Source organism: Ammodytes marinus (assembly GCF_949987685.1).
Source record: "Ammodytes marinus genome assembly, chromosome: 11".
Classification (NCBI taxonomy): domain Eukaryota; kingdom Metazoa; phylum Chordata; class Actinopteri; order Uranoscopiformes; family Ammodytidae; genus Ammodytes; species Ammodytes marinus.
This window is the reverse complement of record NC_137215.1, coordinates 22,762,632-22,787,846: the sequence shown is the minus strand read 5'-3', so window position 1 is coordinate 22,787,846 and position 25,215 is coordinate 22,762,632. Positions and strand designations below refer to the sequence as shown.

At 41.3% G+C, this 25,215-nt stretch overlaps 2 protein-coding genes across 2 annotated transcripts; one reads left to right on the top strand and one right to left on the bottom strand.

The window, feature by feature from the left end:
- Positions 1-1,746: 1,746 nt before the first annotated feature.
- mocos (molybdenum cofactor sulfurase) lies at positions 1,747-6,952 on the bottom strand (the record flags this gene model as incomplete). Its single annotated transcript, XM_080036931.1, has 13 exons — positions 1,747-1,897; positions 2,004-2,100; positions 3,448-3,572; positions 4,005-4,092; positions 4,233-4,395; positions 4,485-4,865; positions 4,942-5,058; positions 5,165-5,364; positions 5,513-5,589; positions 5,720-6,367; positions 6,501-6,567; positions 6,654-6,743; positions 6,841-6,952. The coding sequence occupies 13 exons, from the start codon at positions 6,950-6,952 to the stop codon at positions 1,747-1,749; spliced, it is 2,316 nt and encodes a 771-aa protein (XP_079893057.1).
- Positions 6,953-9,989: 3,037 nt separating this feature from the next.
- LOC307257206 (poly(rC)-binding protein 3) lies at positions 9,990-19,462 on the top strand. Its single transcript, XM_080036364.1, has 13 exons — positions 9,990-10,089; positions 13,208-13,310; positions 13,446-13,469; positions 13,571-13,603; positions 13,697-13,813; positions 14,028-14,159; positions 14,610-14,738; positions 15,569-15,658; positions 16,261-16,302; positions 16,723-16,798; positions 17,716-17,768; positions 18,563-18,732; positions 19,072-19,462. The coding sequence occupies exons 2-13, from the start codon at positions 13,233-13,235 to the stop codon at positions 19,412-19,414; spliced, it is 1,287 nt and encodes a 428-aa protein (XP_079892490.1). The 5' UTR covers positions 9,990-10,089; positions 13,208-13,232; the 3' UTR covers positions 19,415-19,462.
- Positions 19,463-25,215: the final 5,753 nt, after the last annotated feature.

Sequence of the window (25,215 nt, the reverse complement as noted above, 5' to 3'; positions counted from 1 at the left end):
ACTACGTGACACTTTGGAACCTCTTTTATATAGTCTATGGTTGGAACACTCTTGCTGCCAAACATGCTTGCACAATGGGTGAGCAATATACAGAAAAATGACTGCCAGACCTTGACCCATCAGTTGAGCACATGTGCTTTATGTGTCAAATGACTTTTTCATGGCATAAAAACCAATTCTTTCCAAGCCCGCAGCACATGAGGAGAATAATCTGAGCACTTTGAGTCAGGTAGGCGGTTCCATTACGGGCAGCAATACATTTTAGATTTGTGGCAACAGGAACTGCGGCGGTGTGTTTGGAATAAATAGCGATATAATCCTCCACGGGAATACAGAGAGAGAGAACTGTCTGGGAGGTTAACATGAGCAGCAATTATAAAATCAAACCCGACATGTTTTGGCTCAAATAACAGTAACACATTTGATTAAATTTGGTCTTTCACATTTACTTTATGCCCACATATTTTAAGGACCTTGGCACTGAGGAAAAAAATCGAAAAATATCATTAACTTCCAATCAAAACAGACTTGGATAGCAGAAACATTTCAATGCATGCTGGTATGAAAAGAACACTTGAGAGGACAAAAGCTTCCAGGGCTACACACACACACGCACCCACACACACACACACACACACACACACACACACACACACACACACACACACCAGGACCTATAGAATCTTCCTACAGTGAAAGGTGATGTTCTGGACCTGAAGTGCAGAAACGACCACTTAGGACAAAAAAGATATCACCAAGATAAATAAATAAAGAAGATGTTACAGGTACATTAAAGGTGAAGTAAGCAATTTATTTTTAAGTTAAGTGTTAAATCACTCTTTATTCATACAGTGATCACTTACATAATTTACGCGTCTCATAAAGCCAATCTCTCAGTCAGCTGCTCTGCATGTAATCGGCAAATACACTTTTTGTCGGATCCCGAAATTAATATCCAATCACAAGCGAGAACGCTACAAACCGACACCCGTCTCACTCATGGTCTCACTGCCAGTGTACGCCAGAGGACAGATGGGTGAATGTTTATGCGCCTACAATGGCGGAGCAGGTAAAAATCCTTCCCAATGTCTGTTTTGATGGTTTTTATCATGTTTTATCACAATTACTCATCTGAGATGGTGCTAGATAACTTGCTGTTTGAAGACCGCAGTGCATTAATGTGGTGACGTAGGGACGAGCGAGGGGACTGCTAACTGCAGTAACTGACAGGAAGTTAGCTAAATGAACCATTCCGCTTACAGCACCTTTAAACAGTGTTAAGCTCTGGCTGTATGAGGGAACCAGTAGAAAGGACATGTGATGTAGTAGAGCCCTCTGGTAGCTGATGGGCCAGGTACACACCAAAAGTCACCTGAAAATGTAAAAAAAGAAAGAAAAGAAAAGTGATTTATATTTCCTTGCAAATGTATCACCCTTCAACTACTCACGCACAAACACACACACACACACACACACACACACACACACACACACACACACACACACAAACATCATCTACATGGCTGAGCACTAATTGTTTTTGACTGACCCTCCCAGTGCGGTGGGCCGACAGAGACATGAGCAGATCTTTTGTTTTGGTCCCAGTGTCCTGGTCTATTCCAACCATCTGGCATCTTTCGCACTGACCTGCGACCTTTGCGGGTAAATCACAAAGGGGGCACATTTGTTTTGGAGAATTTTTTTTTCAGAGCACACTGGAAGATTTCATATATTTATCTCAAAGAGTCAGCTCACCACGAATCCAGTGTTGCCAATAATCAAGTGTGACCAATTATCCTCCTCAAATGGTTCTACCCCAGCGATGACTAAATTGGCTCGCAAGCGGCTAATGACGTTCTGCGTGTCAAGGAGCCGATGGCCCTCGGAATAGTCCTGCCTGAGAAAAGGGAACGTGGGAAATTGCATGTTATTTTGCGGCGCTGCACAAATGAACCGCTGTTATGTAAAGCGTCGCCCATTTAGAAAAACACATGTGTTCAAACCTGCTGCTCATTACTTTCTGAATGAGCTCCACACTGGCACGGTTGATCATGAGATACTGAGCCTCATTCACCAGGGAGAGGGACGGGGAGGTGGCGGCTAAAAGGGAAAATACTTTATATTACTTCAGTCATTTATTCAAGTTGAGTAAAAAAAAAAAAACTTTGATCTCTGGTTTGAGCAGCCTGCATCCTTAAAGATGAGGTAATGGTTTGTGAGCTCCCAACCAAATGTACATGAATTAGTAGTAGCAAAGAATCTCCCTGGTAATGTGAATTTATAATGTTATATAAATCTCAACTGTTAAGCCAATAAGTAGTCCTTAAAATTATTATACAGTGAGTGTAAGACTAAAATAGTTGCAATTATACCATAAATCTGCTTGGTGATTGATGCAACATTTCCTGCAAAAGCCTAATACAGATATAGATATTAAAGTGCCATTCTGCTGGGCCTGTGTGTCAGCAGGAGGACAACTGAGACTGTAAATACAGCTGTATAATTGCTTCCATGGCTCCGGAGGGGGCTGAGTGAAACCTTGAGGCTGTCAAACACTGCAAACATTTCATGTTGAGTCCAAATTTCGAACGACAAAAGATATGGGTATTGAGCAGTCAGGTAGGTTCAAATGAAAAGATGTACTGGTTAGTGGGAGGAAGGAGCCAGCATTTTAGTTTTTTTGTGCCTGGCTCATATGTCTGTAAAGGACAGGATATTTTTGGAGACTCATGAGAGACAGATTTTTACTCACATGTTCCAAATGTGTTAATTACAATATGATAAACTGGATATTATTTAATGATTACAATTAAAGAGTTGCTATTGTTATACAATTTAATTGTCAGCATTAAGCCCCTATGTGGCAGAGTCGGCTTCTGTACTATTGTATACTAATAGGCAGAAACTATCTATTTTAATAATTTAGTATCCATACATTACATTGAGGTACTGTATTTCAAGAATTTATCCATTACTTTTAGTATTGTAATCATGTATCCATTATTAATAGCTATTTATTCACAACATTTAGCCATTAGGTTAAGATAACTGATCAAATGTCGGAATATTTTAAAACCTAATGTAATTATAATTTTATATATATATAATTTTTTTGTTTGTTTTTCATAATCCTGCGAGGCCAGACAGACACCCTGTTTGGGAATCACTGGAATATCTCCTTATGTCGCTTGTTGGATTTCACATTTTCTTTTATACGTAACAAACTGATGTTTTTATACAGAGTAACTTCTGAGCTGAAAAAGAAAGCAGAAAAAGAAAGATTCCAAGAGACCAACAGACGGGAGAGGTTACAATCTATCTACAACAGAACAGGTAGTGTTAGCAGGAAACGCGACCTTGCATTGCTCTTTCACAGTATGACAGACGGATCCAGGGTGAATACATAAGAGCCTGGCAGAACAGCTGAAAAGCTCATGTAGTAGTTACCTCCACTAGGTCTCTTCTTCACATCTCGGGTAAAATCGGGACTTTGTCTTATGAGGCGGCATGGCTGTCCGAGGAAGTCTGAAAGCCAGGATGAAGCCTCATCCCCACAGTCGACAGCATGCACCCTGGGGGAAAGAGGAGGGATTAAGTTTGATAGCCACCCCCCCCCCACCCCATTCCCGAGGGAAATCTATAGTTTGATGCTTCCTACTATTTGGTGTGACATGTAATCCAGGAATCGCTAGACAAAGAGCTTCCTCTCTTTTTTTCTAAACCTGTGACTCTTCATACAGGTATCAGATGAGATTAGTATCATCTCTAGCTCTTTGTTTGTTTTTCCATAAAAAAAAAGGCATATAACAAGAATTTCACATGGAATTGAGAGCAGGGGGGGGATAATAATGCCGACGGCTGTGGAAAGGTAGCGTCGTAAACAACGGAGTGAGAGTATATGCATCGGTATCGGAGTGATAAATATGGAACAAAAGATATGTATCCCTATATTTCCTGCAAGCTGCAGCTGTCTTGATGTTTTAACATCGCCATCGCCATCTCACCTGTCACCGCAAACTTTACTCTGACACACTTGATGGCTCGTGTGCATTTGAGAGTTGTTTTCCAGGGGAACCCAAATGGAATCCATCCCTGCGTGGCAATGGGAAGAGAAAAAAACAAGGATAAATCCCTTTTAACAGAGGGAATTTATAGCACAAAGTCCTTGGGAATGAGATGTCCCTTGGTTAAGTGTGGTGTTTATTTTTCTCTGAGCCTGCTGACCCCCTGACCTGATGCTTGCAGGAGCAATTTGTTTGAGAGCAGGTGGATCTCTGGACGAATGAGGCATAAAAGCGTCTCTCTCTTCTGACTGAGGCACACACCGTTTCCATTCACCACCATCCAGCCTCTGTCATACAGTAGACCCAGCGGACCCACCGGCCACTCGTGGACCTGCATGTAGATTACAGCACAGAATCAAAACGGTAGACTAAGAGGGAAAAACAGTGAAATAAAGTCATGTTTTGGGGTTATTCTCCAACCTCAAATGCTCCACATGATTTGATGGGATATATGTAGATGTTGGTCAGAGTATAAGGCTCCACGTTGCTGTCTGAGCCTCTGTGTCCACATTCCCTCAGTGGTGACCCCTTTGTGGGCTTCTCCTTCTGGTCCACTTTACATATTCCTCCATTGGCAACTTTGATCGGAGGATCTTGATTGAAGCCCTGCTGGGAGGCCGCTTTCAGCTGCTCCAGTCTGGAGAGGTCCACCGTGACCTCTTTCTCCGCGAAGCACTCGACAACAAAGCTCAGGAATTTTTGACAGTCTTCAAACGTTGACATGTAGCCAAAGGACACGCGCACAGATCCGGTCGGCTGGCCGTCCACCAGGTCAATGCTGTCTCCGCAGACGTGGCCGGCCTAGAAGAGATAAAGTCCATGTTTTATTCAACCTACATCTGTCCCCTAACATTTTACCTATTCCTTATCTCTTTACCTGCAGGTTTTTCCTCATCTGCTGGTCGGTGATCCCGAGGAAGGACTGACAGGCTCCGGTGTTGCAGAAGCATCCTGTGCGCACATGAATATTGTACAGAGAGGCCATTCTGTCCACCTGAGGGAAACATGGGAAGTCATTTTAAAGTTCACACATCTATAAACACGCAGTAATTAAGCTGTTGTGAAATAGGAAAAACAATAATCCTATTTCTTGAATGCACCTGAGAATAGCCGATTATCTGGCCACAGGAATCCATCAGGTTGAAGTTTAGAATTGCTCCCTGTGTGCTTGGACTCTCAAACTGGCCTTCAGTGTACATCTGAGCCATCGGTCTCCCGTTGCCATGGCAAAGACTTGACAGCAGCATGTAAGTGTAGCGCGCTAAGCCGAAAGTGTGCTCCTGGATGCTGTGCATACCCCCTGAAGGCACAAAGGAGGATAAAGACAGGGCTGCTGTTGACACTGGAAGCAGGTGATAATTATGATTAACTTACACATTATGAGTCTGCTAATAACTTCTTGTTTTAGTGGGTTTTTTTCTATCAATCGGCATTCTCTATTACACTACCTGTGATCCTGTATAGCGCTTCAAAACCGTGATTTAAAGCAATGATGTCCAAGAAAGAGACCGTCCCATCTTCAAATCTTTATCAGGGGGAGGGAGGGGAGAAAACATTGCATTTTAGAATAATGCTGCAGCAGGTGCTATAGAACAACAGTGAGCTCTTAGTGAATACATCGAGTTAGGCAGGGCTTTTAATTTACAGTACCTTACCTGTCAGAAATGTTTGCAGCGGGCACGTAACAATCTTCTCCAGCAAGGTAAGCGGCGGCTGTGCCTCCTCCAAAATAGGTCTTTTTCAGGACGCTGGCTGCGTGGTTGCGGACCAGAAGAGCCCCTAGACCCGTGGGGAAGCCAAAGATCTTGTAGAAGGAGATGGAGATGAAGTCGGCAGGGCAGTCCCTTAGGTCCAGAGGGGAACAGCTTACGTGAGAGGCCGCGTCCAGCAGCACAAACCAGCGGCCTGGGTGGACACACGCCGGGTAAAGGCGTCTGTCCTGGATGCCTTTCACATGGCTGAGGGGATACTTCCTCCCTGAGAAGTTGCTCTGTGCCGGGTAGCAGAAGAGATGAGGGGTCTGGCTGATGACATCATCACCTGGAGCCTGGCCCTTGTTTGCTCTGTTTTGGACCTCCTGCGGGGAGACAGGCAGTGTGACTACCCCCCGGGTAGAGGTCAGTCCTCTCATGCCAACCACGGAGGTGTGGCTGTCCGTCAGGTAGCAGAAGTGACTCCCCGCTTGGCTGTCGGTCTGCGGCCTCCACGGGAAGCTCTCAGCCACTAATTTGAGGGCGGCTGTACAACCAGAAGTGAAGATCACAGAGTACTCCTCAGGGCTGGTGCAGAAATGCTGCAATACCCTGTAAGATAAAGTTCATGTTCAACATTTTTTCTTTTCTTTTTTTACTCGTTTGATCCAGCATGGTACCATTCAAACGAGACACTTTTATAGGCCCATTATAAAGGTTTTCTGATGGCGTCATTAGACTTGACCTGTATCTGACCCTCTCCACCGTTTCATGTGTCAATCTGCTGCTGGGGTTATGGCTGTGAGGGTTTCCTGCAGGGACACATAACAACAAAATGCTTTCAATTTTATCCCGCAATAAAAAATAAAAGCACATTTTTATGAGCCCCTTCTCTCACCGTACACATTCCTTGAAATGTCCTGGCAGTAGTCCCTGACCAGAGACTCGGGGTAAAGAGTGGTCCCTGCATGATCCAGATATGTTATTCCTGTTTACAATACAAGAGAGAGTAGCCATGTAGGCGGTCAGTTAACAGCTGACGACTCGCCTGTCACCATCCACTCAAGGCTGAACACAATCATTACCTTTAATCCGCGTGAAGTCGCTCTCAATCACGTCTTGTAAACTTTGGCCATGGCCGTAGTGACTGCAGAGCTGCTTAAAAGTTTCAAATGTGCACAGCTTTTGGAAATCCATCGACCGCTTTGCCGCTGGAGAGAGCTGCAAGTGCCAGATACACTACTCTGACACTCATTGACATTCATTTCGCTATAAGGTTCCAAGCATGGGGTTCCAAGTCCAGTGAACAGCCGTTGAGCTTTATGGTTACTATAGTAGGCCTAGTCCTCGTGCACATTTCCTCGCGACTGTTGACATGGTATGAAGGCCAAACAATGTTGACATACAAGTTAGTAACTCCTTCAAAGAGCAGCATATTGCCATTTTTTTCGGGTCAACAGTCGAAACATGCGATTCTGCTCTGCACTCGAATCATAGCAAGCGTATAGTGTTTCTCTCTGTCCTCCTCCTCCCTAACCCTAAGCAACTTTCAGCTAAACTCTGCTCATATTTGCATAATTTTGCTTTCAGGGACATTAGCTGACGTGAAGCTAGCTGCAACAGCTAACATGGGATCAGAAGACGTATGAAGAAAGGCAAGGAATTTATTTTCAAAATGTTAGTAGCCTATTGTGACTTAATAACTTAATTAGCCTACTAGCATAATTAATTTCAAGTATTAAAAAAATCCTCTAGGCTATAGGCGATCCACAGTAGGCTATGTTTAGTTTTGTTGGCACGTGTGTGTGTGTAGGCTAAAATATGATTAGAGATATGAAGAATTATATGCATTCTTTTTAGTTTGCTTTGCAAAATGTTTGGAATCTAGAAAGTCTCTAATGTGTTAGCTCTATTATACAATGTGTTTGCTTTTACACAGATGTAAGGGTGCCAAAGGATTTAAATTGAAAAGCAAGGTATGAAAATGTTCCCTATACGTCTTTCTTCATAAAATGCAAAATGTGAGGGCAATATCATGAATCCAGATTTCATATTTTCCATCTTGTATATGTGGGGATATTTCCTCTCCTTGCTGTGTAAAAACTAAAGACACTGGACTAGCATTTCTTTGAAAAAAAGAATGAAATATATAAAGTATAGCCTACTGTAGGCCTATATCCATTCTTTGGATATTGACGAGAGACATAGCCTACATTTATAAATATATAATTTACATATATGCTGATACATGATTTTTAATGGGTAATTGCAGGCTGTATAATACCTTAACATTTTTATTGTAGCTCAGCACAAATGATAATGAAAGCACATTGAAGTGTTATATTTGTTCTTTAGTCATGGAGCCAACCTATCCCTACCTCATAACTCTTTCCAGGGTCTTTCTTCAGACATGTTAACTCTACACTCCTTTCAATAACTGTAACTTATTACCAATATGTGCTTTTTGACTTTTTTTAATCTGGATTGTTTAATTCATATTTATAACCTAAACCCACGTCCTTAACTTGAAAAGCATGAATTTGCTTTCTATATTGGTTTAAGGTTAAAGTTAGGCACATATTTCAATAAATGATCACATGAATAATATATAACCATTTGAAGGGTTGCTTCTAATAATGGCCCTTCTCCTCGCTCTTTCCTTGTATTCCTTCCAAGAAATTGCAATATACTCTTCTTTTAGTAACTGTAACAGAACACCAGCCAGTCTCAGCTATCACTTCCCGGGTTCCCTGACTCAGTGACGCACACATACAATACATAAAAGAGTAAGTTAAAAGTGGTCGGCACAAAAATATTGATTAGTTAATACATATAAATAATTATAATGAAAATAACTCTAAATAATAATATGGGAAGTAAGGATAGATAATGAGGATTCAGTCCAGGTAAAATTAGTTCAGCCATGACCTGCTTTCTCTTCCGTTCCTTCATCACGCTGTTACAAATTTGATATCAACCCTGCTTTCAGTAACTGTAACAAGTCTCAGCCATCGTGTCACAGTGATCCCATTACATATAATCCCAGACTCTTTAATCTCATTGACACACGCAGTACACGAAGGAGAGGAAATTAGTCACAAGTGATGGGCACAAAATGCCTGATCAGCTCATGGTCTCTGAAAGGATAGAAATAACTGTCACATACTTTGTCCTCTGAAGCGTTGATAGCTTTGATTGATTGTCTTTGCTGTTTGGAAACAAAAAGCCACACAGTGGTAAAAGTTTTATAAAACTATCCTGAACTTTTATTGACCTTACTTCCCTGTTAACCTCTAAAAACGCCCTTTAAACGTGAAGGAGGGCAAAATATTGGGACATTGGATCATTTTCATCATAGAATTGCTACTTGGAAGTTGTATTTAAATCCTAGTGGAGAAGTGAATTGTGGCCTGGTTAGATGTCTTTATATTCAGCCATGAGGCTCACAGCAGCCGTCATTGTCCCCGTGCAACATAGTGAATAGTAATGAAATATGCCACTTATGCTTCACTGACTCATTTCCTTCACAATTTTGAAGCTCAGCTGAATGCATTTTTCCCCCCATGCAGAAGGGCTGTATTGTATTGCATCCAGTATGGCCTCATTACAAGGGCAGAAGGGTTTGGTGTGGGGGAGGGCAGAGGCAGCGAGGGGTGAGAAGCCCCCCGCCAAGACATTGTGCTTAACATCACTAAATACCTCAAACGCCACATTGTCCTTCAGAACGCTCAATTAGTCGGGTTCCCTGTATAAAGCAACATTTTCATACAGGGATTTATTTTTAGATAAAATCTGTCTCTGTGCAGACCCGAGGCCCTGTGGAAATCTAATGAAGAGAACAGCAGTCGTGCGGAGTTGACTGCTTAGTCTTAGAGCAACGTCGGTTAACAAAGCTTCTCTTCCGCGCCTCTGAGTGTGTTTTTGATGACTGCAAAAGCTTAGACCTAACGTTTTTCTGTTGTAGCCGCTGTATATAGCTCTATCTGTGCTGGACAGTGTCCAGCCGAAGAGAGGCTCTTTGCCCAGCCCTCGGGCCTCTTCAGCTTGTGGATCTCCGTGCGGAGGAACGCCTCTTTGGTGGCTCTGACAGGGAGAATTAGGCAAGAGATGCGGGTTCACTTGCCCTGCGTAGGGGCTTATCTTGGGCTAAGCTGAGGGACTAATAGCAAAGCCAGCCTCCGTTCCAGCCAGACTAAAGGCACAGGGAACCATCTGTCCATTCTGTGGATAACTGACAACAAAGGGGGCAAACATTGAACACAGACCAAACTAAAAGGCCGTTCATTTAGGAGATACCAGAAGTAAAGAAGAGGAGCGAGTATTTTCTATATAAGGTCAGTACGTTAAATTTATCATTCATGTTGCATTTACAGGCCTCTCCCTGAGCCAAGACTGCAGGGGTCCCACTTCCAATCACAGCTCAGTTTCTACTGGTAATGATGTTGCAGTATAGTGTCTTGGTTCAGCCAGACAGAAAAGTTCAAGTTTGAATTTTGCCTTCCTGCCTTGGTTATGTACATTTAAAGGGAGCTACAGAACGTTTTAATCCACCACTCCTGACTCATTTGGTTGAGTTATTTTGAGCTGGTTGTTTATCTCTAATCTGCTGTGTTGTAAATGTGTTTTGTAGCATTCTTTCATAGTTTTGGCTACAGTGAATTTTCACATTAGACAGGAATGGCGTATGCTGTATGGCCCCATTCTTATAGCCTAATGTGTGTTGGTAATAAATAAAATGTTAGTGATAATGGATGCATGAGTAGTTTAAAACATTCTGATCCAAAACGTATGGAGCTTTGTATCTAAACTGCAGCACAATTGTGTATAATCGTCTTGTACAATACAAAAATATTTTCATTAAATATTACAGAATGTTAAAAATTTACTTGTTTTGGAATATATTTTTCTAATGAAACCCTTCTAGTAATCCACTTAGACATTGTTGTCCATTTCCCTCAGGGATTAATGCCCTGTTTTTTCTTCATTGTCTGAAGCACATCGCTGCCTGTCAGAGCTCTGGGCGCTGGGTTTTCAGTAGATTATCTGCTTTTATCGTGTATACTCTGTGGGTGCTGTTGTGCACTAGTGTTTTGTTCGGAAATCTTGAGTGGGCGCTGATGTGCTAGAGGTGACAGAAGTGGGTCAAAAGGGTCTTAGCATTGACTAAACAAATCCCGACCTATAGGATTAGACCGAGATGATGCTGTTTATTTGATGTATTCACTCTAACTTTATTATGAAACACAATGGGAAAGAATAGTTTTAGCATTGTTAGCAGTTAGACACCCTCCGCTTATTCACGATATTGCTTGGATTAAATCCACTAGCTAAATCTACTATTATCAACACAGGAATGTGCCAGAACAATATCGTAATGTCACCAGATAACTGCAGACACATGTTATATCATCAGTGTTAGCATTCCTGACTCACACCCACACCCATTTATGTGCTTTTTTTGTTATAGCTGTGGAAAGGCAGCAGCGAGTTCTGTAATATGCTTTGTAAGGATATGCCTAAGCGGCAGCCTGCTCGTTAGCTTAGCGGGGTCATCCTAATGTTGCCAGGGCTCAATGTTGAATGTTCCAAGGGCTCATTGTTCCAAGATTTATATGGCACCAAATGGGCTGTTTCATTTATGACATATTTGTTTTTTTTGTTAAATAAAAACACAGGTGTAAAGTGAAAAACACTTGACTTGATATTCATGATACATTCATGATGTATTAACTTAACCAGATTGATTAATCTCTATACCACTCGGTTGAGTTATGTTATGTTATGCAGAAGAATAAGTAAGCCCATTTATTTCCACTGACATATTTTCTCATTGAGCCCCGGGAACATTGACTTCCTGGTTGCTTGGCAGCTGATCAGGGTCCAGTAATAGTCCATCACATAACCAATGCACCCATTCTAATCTTTGTTTTTTTATGCATAAAACATATTTGCAAAAAATAATGTGTTAATAAGAGGAGCCTGTAGGCAGATTTTGTTTGCTTTGGACAGGGTCAGGCGAGCTTACTCCTTCGGTCCAAAATCTAAGAAGTTCCTTTGTAAATTCCCTTTTATCCATTGATATTATTGTGTTAATTAGTTACACATTCTTCATCTGAGAGAATTTTCTAAGTATAAAATGTCCAACACTGAGTGCAGTGTTAAAAATAAACTTCTCAGAGGCATGACAATCTTATAAACAAGGTGACCTTTGTAGACTTACAGTCTTCTCTCTGTCTGTAATGCTGCAGCTAGCTGCCCTTCCTACACTGCATCGTGACATTCTTTATTTGTTCCATAAATACAAAGTAGTGGATATGCGGCCACAACAGAGCCGACATTGTTTGGTGTCACTGTGATATTTAAAGAGAAGTCACACGCGCATCACTTGATCATCCAGAACACAAGTGGCTCCCTTTGTATCTGATCTCATCCAAAGGAGTCACACAACTTCTATTAAGCCATAACTAAAGACATATGTATCAGTGGAGGGGTGGAAGAAGAACACACAGAGATTTGAAGTCTGAAAGGAGTTATCTTCTCTATTTAAACATATTGTTATAGGTTGTTTAAAGGTAATCCCCATGATAATAATATGGATGAGCGCTCATGCAGTCAACATTTTGGTTACTGAACTTCAAATATAACCAATACATTAATCTGATATGTATTTTATATGTAATAATAAATTAGCTGAGTGGCTATTATCAATCTGAATGGCCTATGTTAGCAGGTAAGCATGCTTTTCCCCGCATGTGCTTCCTTAACTTAGACATCTAGGCCTAGCCGCACCACTTAGCAACATAACCGATGAGTGTTGTGGATGCAGGAACCACAATGCTCAGCCAGTGTGCAACCTATAGTCTACAGGGCACTGTGGAGATTGCACCTAGTGGCAGGTAGAAGACATCCAGCAATACATGTATCATACAGCCCACAACTCCTCTGAGCATCAGTCTCCTGATACATTATATAAAAGGGCAATTTGCTCTTTTTTGCAGCATAGAAATGACAGTTCCCACTGTATAGGTTTCCCATAGTTAAGATAATTATCCATACATTTTTTTAAACAGAGATATATTTTTATCTCTGCTGCAAAGTGATTTAACGATGATGATGCAGCTTACACCCAGTTCCTGAAAGCTTTTGCTCTTTGCCATTAACTTTTTTGTTGAGCAAAGGAAATTATGAATTTTACATTTCCTGGCACTGCTGGCAGTTCAAAATACATAGAAGAAGAAGACAGGAGTTGGCATTAGCTGTGATGAACAGATACGACTACCTAACAGAAAATGAAAAGGCTGGAAGTTGAGCCTAACCCAGTTTGTAATCAAATGTGTTTAAACAAAGTATAGGGTCTTGCAGATGGCCTTATCTTAACAGATAATCTACTGAACCACCTGAGATATTAAAGCTCCTGTTATACACAGTAAAACCATTTTCTCATTTTTGCAGAAAGTGTTAACTTGGAAAGCACAGAATGTCTGACAAGGAAGAACTGGCTACGGATGGGAGTCTGAATGTTACACTGACGCTGAGGCTACTGATGCATGGAAAGGTAATGGACAGATAGGAAAATAGCTCAAATCGTTCAGCATCTCTTTGTAGCGTCAGTAAAATGGCCTAGTAAATACAGTTTTCTAAATGATTACACCCCGAGTTCTCAAGAGTTGTTATCTTTGTCTTCTTACAGGAAGTCGGCAGCATAATTGGGAAGGTAGTTTTTTTTTCTTTTTCTTTAATTTCAGATCTTCTTGTTTTCTCCTCTTTATAAAAATAACCAATGCTGCTGTTTCATATTTTCCTACATGATTCCAGAAAGGAGAAACGGTAAAGAAGATGAGGGAAGAGGTGAGTACTCCCTTTTACACCTTTAATGTGTAAACATGTGTCATTTATGTGTCCACAAATCAAGGCTGGAAATAATAGATTGTTTGTGTCCAGAGTGGCGCTCGTATCAACATATCAGAGGGATCATCTCCAGAGAGAATAGTCACCATCACAGGACCCACAGAGGGCCTCTTCAGAGCTTTCTCCATGATCGCCCAGAAGTTTGAGGAGGTATAGGAAAACAAATATGAAACAAACTCAACTGCAACTTTTCACACACCAATACATAAATAAATTGTACTTTTTCTACATAGTCATTTAAGATTTTTTTTTCTTCTGAAGGACACCAATGAAACATTCTCCTGAGTCTTGCAAAAATACTTAAAATAAAGCTGATGTTCACACAGTCTGGGCTAAAAAAACATATTTTTCAATTATCCCACAGGATATTACAGCAGCAATGACAAACAGCAACGTGACAAGCAAGCCTCCTGTGACACTCCGTCTGGTCTTCCCGGGGAGCCAGTGTGGCTCACTTATTGGCAAAGGAGGCTCAAAGATCAAAGAGATCCGAGAGGTAAGAGTCCTCTTTTTTTTAAGCTTCTATTGGCTTCTATTACGAAGTTGTTTTTCTGCACAGGGACAGGAGACATCCTCCCTGGTGCTCTGACCTCCCTGGTGCTCTGACACCCCTGGCATCAAACACTCCAGTCACACTTTTCTTGTTTTCCCCCCTCACAAAATCTATCTACTTTATTTGGTTGCTGCTCATGAAAATCTCACTGATTATGCCTGTAAAGATCGGCGGAGGCTGAATACTTGTTCTGAATGGACAATATTTGTCTACGCCCTTCGCCAAATATTAGAGCTCACATTGCTACTTGGCTTGCAGCTGCTCCCTGCATGTTAAAATGTCTTTGAGGCACTTGTCAGGTGCTTGAAACAGCGTTTCAATTTGGATGATGGCGTGCTCTTTTCAGTAATAAAATTGCCTTGGTTTTTCTTCTGTTGCTCTGGCAATGTTCAGACCACAGGCGCTCAGGTTCAGGTGGCAGGAGACATGCTGCCGGACTCTACGGAGAGGGCTGTCACAATCTCCGGCACTCCACAGGCCATCACTCAGTGTGTAAGACACATCTGCTCTGTCATGCTCGAGGTAAGCACATGTCACGCAGCAGATGATCTTGGCATTCAACAGTTCTATTTAGGCATCAAGTATGTCACATTTGTTTAGGATGTAAAAGATATTCAGTTGCATATTCAGGATATTTTCACAGTCGCAGATACATTGTACTCCCACAAGTCTAAAGCTTTTTGTTCAGGTTGTAGTGGTTAGTCATCCTCTTGGGATGTCCAGCATTAATAGTACCATCGTTCCCCTACCTTTGTTACATCGCACCCAACCACAATCCCTGGCAGGGGAATTCAAGCAGCCCTTATTGACACCACCCATCATTATTAAAATATGTTCTTTTGAATGGATTAAAAACTGGAGGCTGTATAACAGTATATTTAACAGTATTTCTTATACAAGTGAATACTGTTACAATAGTTCCATTAAACAATATGTGGACATATTGTTTTAATATGATCACAGTTCCTATTTTTTATTTAAGGTAGTTGAGTTTTTTTGTTGAGCTGGATGGGTATCTCAATATTTGATTCTCGATAATTAAATTCTCAAAATAGTTTAAATGAATTCCTGTTGGAAGAATGAGTTAAGATTTCTCTTTAGAGTCCACTTGACTCCTCTGTATGGTCAGAAACTTGAGCCAGTACCCTATTTTAGGTCTATTCACATGTGTAATTGGTTTCTTTGGGCAAAGGTTTAATTGATCTTTATCAACTGATGAATAGGGTATAGAAAGATTCAGCAAGTGATATGAAAGAGGGATATTAAATGCATGGGTGCCAGACTGAGTTTTTTTCTTCGGTTGAGCAGTGTGTAAGATTTTCCCTTTTTGGTGTGAATGATTGTGTCTGTAGTCTCCACCAAAAGGAGCGACTATTCCCTACCGTCCCAAAGCCATGCCTGTTGGAGCCCATGCAGTATTAGCACCACAGCACACTGCACAAGTAAGTAGCCACATTGGAGTTATTACGTTTGGATTGTAACCTTTTTGCATAGAACATAACAATTGAATAGGCTCTTTTATTTTTGCGGGATCTCAGTTCCACTACGCACATTTTCACCACTAGAGGGACACATCTACGTAATTACACAGCAATAGGCCATTCACATTAGGATGCTGTAAGCCCTGAAATGAGGTAATGATCAATTTAGAATGTATTCAGCCAAGCTGCTATGTGTCATCGATATGAATGGGCAGCATTTACATTAATAATTCTCCCCGCAGTGTGAAACCTGAAAGATGTCGTGACTAATGCTCACGTTTTCCATGAGCTGGATAGTGTCTGGCCTGAATTTGGCACAGTCTGTTCTGACCTATCAGACATCTGTTTATGTTATTGGATTTCTGGCCATGGTCAAAGAGGGGGAAAAATAGCAGATGACATTTGGATGAAATTCCATCAAATCTATACGCATTAGAGCTATGGGATAGGGGACGGGAATTGATTTTCAGAAAAGTGCTCGTGCCCTGTGATGAATTCAAGTTTCAGGCGACATGTTAGAACACGTCACATAACCACATCTCTTCTCTCTCCATCCTTTTCAGGCCTTTGCAATTCCAGGGCAGTATGCGTTTGCGCACCAAGATGTAAGTATGCTTATTTGAGTGACTGACATCCGCCCTAATGACCTACTCCCGCCCACTCCCTCCAAGCCACCACTACGTCCTCTGTGTACCCCTATTCTGAAAAGATGAAACTTCAATAAACCTGATCTGTTGACGTTACTAACACTTAACACACAGTAGCAGCATGCATTGATTGAAATGAAAGTGAAGACTTCAAGAGTTAATGATCAGTTGTAGCTTTGTAGCCAGAGATGTGACTGTATTTTCAGATGGCTGCCCTGAGAAGCCAGCATGCTTTCTGAAGGAAATGAATCGTTTCACACACTGACACCATCTGTGATGTTTTGTGGACTCGAGATTGGCTCTGTATTTGTAGCTGTCAGCGCCTCTGAAATAATCCAGTTTGATTGGTTAGCTCTAACTTCCTTCCTACCCCTGCAGTTGACCAAGCTTCACCAGTTGGCTATGCAGCATATCCCCCTCCCTTCCCTTGGGCAGAGCAACCCTACCTTCCCTGGTACGTACCCACGGCTCCCCGGGGAAGTCCGTCTACCCCTCTTGTCTTCACTCCTCTTCAAAATCACATCGTCATAACACCCCTGTCACTCCAGAGAGGATCCAGGATGTCTCGTGTTTACAGACTCTCTCACAGGTTTTTTTTCCATATAGAAGGTGGCTTTACAGAGATGTACATATATCAAAAAATACCTGTTAGGGTTAGCAGTGGTATCTATTTGTAAGGTGGAAACAATAGGACAGTGAATAGAACAGTGAGGTTTTGACGGTAAGCCACCAAACCAGTCAGTCACTGAAATATTATTATTGTCGGAAAAACCAGTATGAGTCAGATTGAAGCAGACAGGATGAAACACAATAGAAAAACACTCTGAGTACTCTGAGAGGGAAATGTGAAACATTTCAGTAATATTTACAATTGAGTAAATATTGGCAATTTTTCGCTATTTCTCATATCTTCCCAAAATTTCAGCTCCATTTGCCCAATTTCCCTCTCCGAACATCAAATCCTAATCTCTCGAAACCCCATCCCCCCACCTCTTCAACATTTCTCCTCCAAATCTAACATTGTCTTGGCCAGACCATCCCTGACCTCAACAACCCAACGCACTCATAAACTCTGCCACAACTAACTGAGGACAGAACATTGCAACATTTCGATTATATAAGCAGGACTGGCGGGATATAACTTTTTAAGTGTCAAATGTAGATTGTCTTATAGAAACAATATACAATATATGCATTTAATGTTTGCTGAATATCTATCTACCGTGTCTCTGTAAAAAAATATTTTCTTGCTGCATGCCATTTAGCAGTCTACCAGTCATAAACTAGACAAAGTAGGGCAACTTGTCATACCATGAAAGTGGAAGCCATTACTGCCATGCTGTTGTTAGCATTCCTTGTCCTACTTTGCAGGATTGGATGCATCTGCCCCCACAAGTTCACAAGAGCTGGCAATACCTAATGATGTAAGTGCCACATTGTTTGTATTCTTCCAGCACTGAAACTCGCACAGATAATCCTCTTGCCGCTAACTTCATTAACACTTTCTAGGAGGACAGCTATAATGAGGATTCTTTTTTTGGACACAAGTGTTTTCACCCTCTTAGCTGCAGAAAAGTAATTTATCCTTTGTCTTTTTGTTTGGCTGAAATATATTATTGCAGAAATACACAGCAATTACCATTGTAGCAGTGTTACTTTTGTATCAGTGGAACAACAGTAGATTAGTCTTTTGTCTTTAAGCTATGATTATTTTAATGTTATGGTAATAGGTTAGGAAAACAAATTTCTCTGAAATGTGTCTTATATTTTTATAGTATCACAGATAGTACAGCCTTGCCTCTGCCACTGATTCAGGGGTTGAATAATTCAATTTCTTTTTTTAAATAACTGTATTTGCCTTGAAAAGATCGATACCACGCTCACATCTGTTTGTTCAATATGAATCTACTCTTGGCAAGAAAGCAAATGTGTGTCTCTCCCAAAATGTCAAACTATTCCTTTAAAATCATAGAGTAACAAAGCCTGTGCTCTCCTGATGACGTTCACAGTATTGTCAACTAGCACTTCATGTGACCTTACAATGACAGTATGGTGTCTTAATATGGGCACATTGCATCATGGGGACAACAACACAGCTGTGAACGCTGCCATGACTGTGGCAGTTGCTTCAACACGATGCTCTAAATACAAATTCCTGAAAAGCTAAAAAACATGACTTGATTTGCTGTGTACACGTTTCCACGCTCTCCCTTTCTAGTTTATTGGCTGCATAATTGGAAGACAAGGCACCAAGATCAATGAGATTCGCCAGGTCTCTGGGGCTCACATCAAAATAGCCAGTGCCACTGATGGCTCAGCCATGCGCCAAGTCACGATCACAGGCTCGCCGGCCAGCATCAGCCTGGCCCAGTACCTCATCAATGCCAGGTAAGACATTATACTGCATGGCCACATCCAGCAGGGCTACCCAACACAGCCGGCTGATAAGACAGCCAAACACCATGCCACTGACTGAACCAGGGCAGTTATTGTGCTCAGGGTGAGGCTGGATTTGTTCCAGCTCACTGCTTCGTGTTCTCTTGACCGCAGTAAAATCCTATTTGTGTCTGCTTTTTTTTTAACACATTCATTCTTTGATTATTATGTTTTCTCCATTTCTCTCTCACCTCCCATCTCCTATGTCTCACCCATCCTCCCCCTTTTTATTTTTCACTGTCTCCTCTTAACCCCTTCACCATCTCAACTCCCTCCCTCCAAAACCTGCAGCTTTGAGATGGCTAAATACACCATGCAGGCCGCTGCCTCTGCCAGCCCACTTGACCTCAACATGAATTTCGCTCAGGCCGGCTCCGCTGCCTCCAACGCTGTTACCACTATGGCCATGTTGGCGGCCACCACCCAAACCCCCACCATTAACGTCCACTCTCCCTCCACCTTATCAACCCTCCAAAACCCGCACTACGCCGTCCCCATGTCCAGCCTGCTTGGCATGAAAAGCCTCCCTGTCCTGACCATGCACCCAGCAGCCGCGTCCAGCCTAGCACAGGGTATATGCCCTTACACTGGAAAAATCAAAAAGTCTGAGCGTCAGAAGTTTGCTCCCTATTGATGTCTGCCTTTAAAGTTTAGTCAGTGAAGCTGACTGGTAAGACATAATTAAGTGATGAGAAATTATTTAAGACTGGGCTTATAGGCCTAAAAATAGCTTACACACCCACTGTGTGTAAGTTTTTCCAGTGTAGCACTTGTTTCCATAAATCAGGAGAATAGCTAGAATCAGACTCAAAGGATGGCGGTATCCAAACATGTCCTCATTATTTAAAACAGGCAGCAGCAGAGGTACATATTTACTCAGTATTATCTTAAGGACATGCATAACAATTAATGTGGGTAACTCAGGGGCTTGTATTAGTATCCTAGAAAAGTATATTTTTTCGAATGGATTCATGTTACAGAGCTTTATATGAAGGAGAGGTATTTTCCATGATGCAAATATTATTAGTTTTCTATCTATGTGTGACTAGTTTACGGACCGTTTTTATTAGGTATTACAAACTAGTATCATAAGATGTGGTGCTTTGTTGGCAGCAGGCTGTTAAAATGTTTGTCTCGTACAATAGAACCTAGTGTGTAATGTATTTTTTTTAACAAGGATTGCTTCACTCTCCCGTCAACTTAACCTTTCCATCACTATAGGCTCTCATCAGTGCTAACAGGCTTGGGTGTTCTGTGGTAGCGTTGCACTGTAGCGGTTCTGATGGGATTATCCTAAAACCACATTGGATTCTAGTGGATTTCACTCTGCACAGTAATCCTGTAGAGCGGGAATGGCCTAACTGACTCATTTATTTTTTGTGTACACTAGCATGTTCCTTGTTTATTCTCCAACCTTAATGAGTGGAATGCTTCAATTTCTGGCGTCGGCAATGGACGCTGAACAATTATTGTAATAAATGTTTTATTCATGTGTTTCTCTTGTGTGGGTCAACCACCAAACAATGCAGATTTGTAATATTTGTTGATGATGAAATGACTTTGAAATAAATGGGACTTTTTATGAATACAGATTGGTTGTTTTGTTATAATTCTTTTGGAGTAGAAACAATTTTACATATTTGCTGATTACTCTGATCCCTAAATATAAATATATTTTCCGAGGACTTATTCTCTCAAGTGGCTTTTAGCTTTAACCAGTTCAGAACCCAATTATGATCCAAACACAAAGAAGATAGTGGATTTTTACAATTAGGCTACTGTACCAATGAATCATTTGCAATCAAAAAATTTAAATAAAATACTTTATTATGTGTTTTTTTTCCGACCACTGGAATGGACAAACTGCTCAAATAGGCCTTGGGGCATGCATTTTTATGAAAGCATCGGTTTATGTTCCCATCATGTCCCTACAATCTTTCTGTCAACACCAACCATGCTAAGCATGCTCTTTAGTGTTTCCTCTGCCTCATTGTCACTACTAGGATTATCGTCAATTTCTGAGTTATCAACACAAAACAGGAAATTAAAGGTGTCCTGAATTGATACTAAATTAAAATAAAGCATTATAACCTGATTTTAATCATAAAATCAAATCAGAAATGTCAATTAATCACTTTTCTAATTTCCATTCGTGTGACATTCAGAACCACCATAATTCCAACGGATACATTTTGTTTTGTTAAAGCTATTAAAATATAATAGAAAATAGAATATAATACTTTAAACAGAGTTTTGACACAAATATGTAAAATATGCTCGTTCTATGGGTCTGGATTTCCAGGCTATGTCTGGCTAAACTCCTGTTCACTTTACATCAGGGGTATTCAACTAAAATTCAAATAGGTCCAGTTAGAGAAAATGTCCTCAAGAAAAGGTCCGGAACATCATAATGTCTAACTTCCGTTATGATTCAGTGTGATATATAGTGAAGTAGCCTAGTAGTTGTATCAACGTCTGCATGTAATTAACAACTGACTGTCAGATCAATATAGAAAGAACAATTCAAAAACATTTCAACAATATTTATTCTCACTTTTAAATAATTATAGATATATAATACTGAAGATATATGTATTATTTAAGTGACTCAACTGAAACTAATCTCTTCATAGAGAAGGGCTGCATTTAAAAATAAAATGGTGAAAATAAATATAATAATAATCTTAAAATAAAGATAAAATATATAATTCATTTTTGAAAAATTAAATAATTTTGAGAAATATTTTTAATGTATCATTTCTAAACTTCACTATACCTACTATGTTTGTTTAACATAGTAATCTCCCACTTTGTCTAATACTGGATTTTTATTTTGCAATTTTGAAAAGCTCTGAAAAAGTGACATGTCAGAAACTAAACCCCTGTAGGGGATCTGGGGGTTTCCCCCCCAGTAATTTTTTTTTGTGTTTTTAGAATGTAATCGGAGCATTCTGGTGCATTCTGGGGAAAATAATAAAAGAAAAGGTCAACATTTAATATAGTTAAGATGAATAGAAAAATTAACAAAACAACATAACTTGCTAGCAGCCAGATAACTGGACTGAGGGACGGATGACCACTAGCTTTCGCTAATGTTAGTGGGGGCTACTGTCAAATGTCTTGCTAAAAAATTAACCTGTATTTATAAATTCTGCCATTACTAAGAATATGTAAAACTTAAAATGTAGATAATTGAAACTACATACACATTTTTTTTTTAAATAATGTTTTTCCTGTTGCTGTTGTGGGCAGTAGATGCAGTGCTGCTGGCGATTGGTGATTATGTCAATCTTATGTCTGTGTCATTCACACATAGGTCTACATCAGGGTAATAGAGTCCACATGATTGCACCTTGACCGGTTTTCACCAGTCTTACAAAAGGGGGAAAAACCATCGATAGTAAATAGGCTCGTTCGACCTAACTTTCAGCTCGTCTGGAAAGTAGACGAGAGTAGCCGAGTGCAGTCGGGGGAGTGACGAAAAAGCCTGACTGAAGCCGGACAGCTCCGAGTCGGAAGTAGCGTCCTTGTTGCGGATGCAGTTTGTTTTCTAGTTTTATTTTGAAGGCCTATTAGAAACATATTCGCAGGAGAGTCACACATGCTACAACCGATTAGAAGCAGAACACAACACAAAGACGAGTAAACACTTTAAAAGCGAGGGGCATTTTCAAAACAAGAAACGAGATATAATATCCCTATTCCCCACACATCTTTATCTTTCTTGTTACTTTACTAGAAAACCTAATTTTAAGTGATAAAGAATAATTTACAAATCCAAATAAAGGAGGTTTAGTATTTCTCCCTTCACATAACGAAGATGATCGGCCTAAATAAAGTTAAAGAAGGTCTAAGAAAAGATCCCTTATTATTATTGTAGAGATGGATATGATGAACTGTATTATGATGTGTAACAAACAACTACTTGTTGTAGTTTTGGTCTGGCTTTGCGACACTACATGTAAAATACAATTCCCAGACCATTTAGATCACTTGAAATAAGCCTATGATTTAATCTTAATGGTATAAAAATCACTTCACCAAGATCTTATGTGACTCAAGTTTGTGTTCACTTTTAAATCTATACAGGAGAGTTACACATCCAAATTATTTCTATGTCAAGGGTTCAGATCAGTGGAGGTTTAACTCTGATTAAGTAGGCTACATTTCTGCTTAAATGCATATTGTGGCGGCCTAATGATTAAACATAAATTAAAATCAAAAAGAATGGATCGTAATTTAATTTTGAGCGGTGATGTCAGACTTTTGCCTAACCAATTGGGGAAACGCATCGAAGGCACGGGGTTTAAACTCCCAATTAGCGCTCAGCTCCGCCTGTCAGCAAGACGTTTCCCATCAGACATTTCGCTCCCGCAGCCCGTGGGGAGCAACTGCAGCGACTTGCTCCAGTGTCTGTGTCCGTCTTGATACCGCGGGACTTCAAAGTCTCAAGCAGCCGAGCCGCAGCCAGCCACGGGTGCAAGTGGGACAAAAAGTCTAACCATAATGCAGTGCGCTCAGCAAGACGAGCGTCATAATTGCGCAGGTCTTAGCAAGACGGCGACAGGTCGAACGAGCCTAATAATAGGAAAAAACTCAGCTGTTGATCGCTCGTTAACTCGCTCGCGACACACGGAGCCGGTGAGCGAGCGGGCGAGCGAGAGAGAGAGAAAGCTGTCTCTCACTCTCCTCCCGCTGTCTTTCTCACTCTAATCTGACTTATTTCTCTGAAATTCTCGTAATTCTTGCACTTCTCTCTGACATCTCTCGCATGATAGCTCACTGTCTCTGTCTGTGAGCCAGCCTGAGCCGGGAATGCACAGATTCGATTGGCTGCCTGAGTAGCAGGAGGCGGGATGGCTTAACTCGAAAGCATTTCCTGATTCGCTAAACCAGTACCGTAAAGTCTAGAAAAGCTGCGCCGGTCAAAATAGAAGCGCCCCGTCAAAATTTTAAATACTTAAATAATTGATTGACTACAGGTCCGGGTCCGTATAGGACGGCGTCTGGGTCCGGACCCGGACCGCGGTCCGCCTGTTAGTGACCCCCGCTTTACATGATGTGAATCATTCTAATTAGCTAATACCCTTCTAATCAAATACGTTTATGCATGTGGATGCAGTCAAATTACAATAATCATTCGTCCAAGCATCCTCGAAAGTGTTAGAAATAAAAATATACGTGTTCTTTAGCCTTATTTATGAAGGAAAAAATGACCATGGAGAAAGGTGTAAAATTCGGGATCTCGGCCTCAGTATTTATTTAAGTAAATTGACAAGGCAGGTTGACAGGACAGAAAGCAAGAAGAAGTGACAAAAAGCAAAGCCCCTTCTCTACATCAGAGCATTATATTATCTCTGACATCATGACATTGTCTACTGATTGGTCTAATGTTGTTGTCAGGCAGATTTCAGAGTCCGTCCCACTGCTTTCTCCTGACCGAAACCAGAGATCATGGAAGTCTTCCTCCCCCGGCCTGGAGTAGTTTCTAAGACGTGCTTGGCCAAAAGGCCCTTTGTTCTAACAGATACAGGAATGTACCTTATCTCATGGGAAATCAGCTTCAGTTTTATTGCCCAGCCTCTACCTCCTAGCCTGGCTCCGCCCGCCTACCTACTTCCGCCCAAATTTCATTTTCCCTGCAGTAGTCAGTCTGGTGGTGGGGCGTATTAGTGAGATTTTTCCGAACAGATTTCTGAGTATCCAATCAGCGAACAGAGGAAGTGGCTGAGAAAGATGAGGGTCGAAGTCGCGCTCCAGTTTCAGTTGAATGCTGCGTTCCCTTACGCTCGGAACTCGGAAACTTCCGACTTGTTAGTTCCGAGTTCCGACCTGTCTGTGTTCCAGTGCATCTGCTCGGGAAAGTATGGACGCCTACAACCTTTCTCATCCAAATAACTAAACGTTAAGGCCAGGACACACCAGCCCGATAATCGCCGTCGTCAAAAAAAATGGATTCGGCCGTTTCAGGAAGCTCCAGCTTCCCGTCGCTGCTAAAGAACACACCGAGACGACTGTTTATTTTCCGTACGCTCGCGGGACGTAATGTCTCCACAACAGCAGGCGGCGCTAATCTGTATTGTGGCCCGAAAAAATACGAAAGCCGGAAATGATTGGACATCTCTCTAGAGCATAAACATAGATAGAAATACGTATTTATATTTATGGACCATAAGAGCACAATTTTTAGCAGAGAGTGTCGAGCATGGTGTCGAGCAGTCAACAAGGGTTGATGCATGTGAGTACTCTCAAAACGAAACGAACAAACACATTAAAACGATGGCTAGCTGTTGTTAGCTGTTTGTGCTACCCGCCTCACTTCCGGGCTTCACTGATTCGCTAGCCCTCCACCAATCAAATTGCTCCAAATGAAAGACGGTCGGCCGCCGATTGAACATGTTCAATCGGCGGCCGACAGGCTCAAAACAAGCCCGA

Coding starts and splice junctions, on each gene's coding strand:
- LOC307257206 (XM_080036364.1), top strand. CDS start 13,233: ATGTCTGACAAGGAAGAACTGGCTACGGATGGGAGTCTGAATGTTACA. Junction 13,311..13,445: donor GGCTACTGATGCATGGAAAG/GTAATGGACAGA, acceptor GTCTTCTTACAG/GAAGTCGGCAGCATAATTGG. Junction 14,739..15,568: donor TCTGCTCTGTCATGCTCGAG/GTAAGCACATGT, acceptor TTGTGTCTGTAG/TCTCCACCAAAAGGAGCGAC.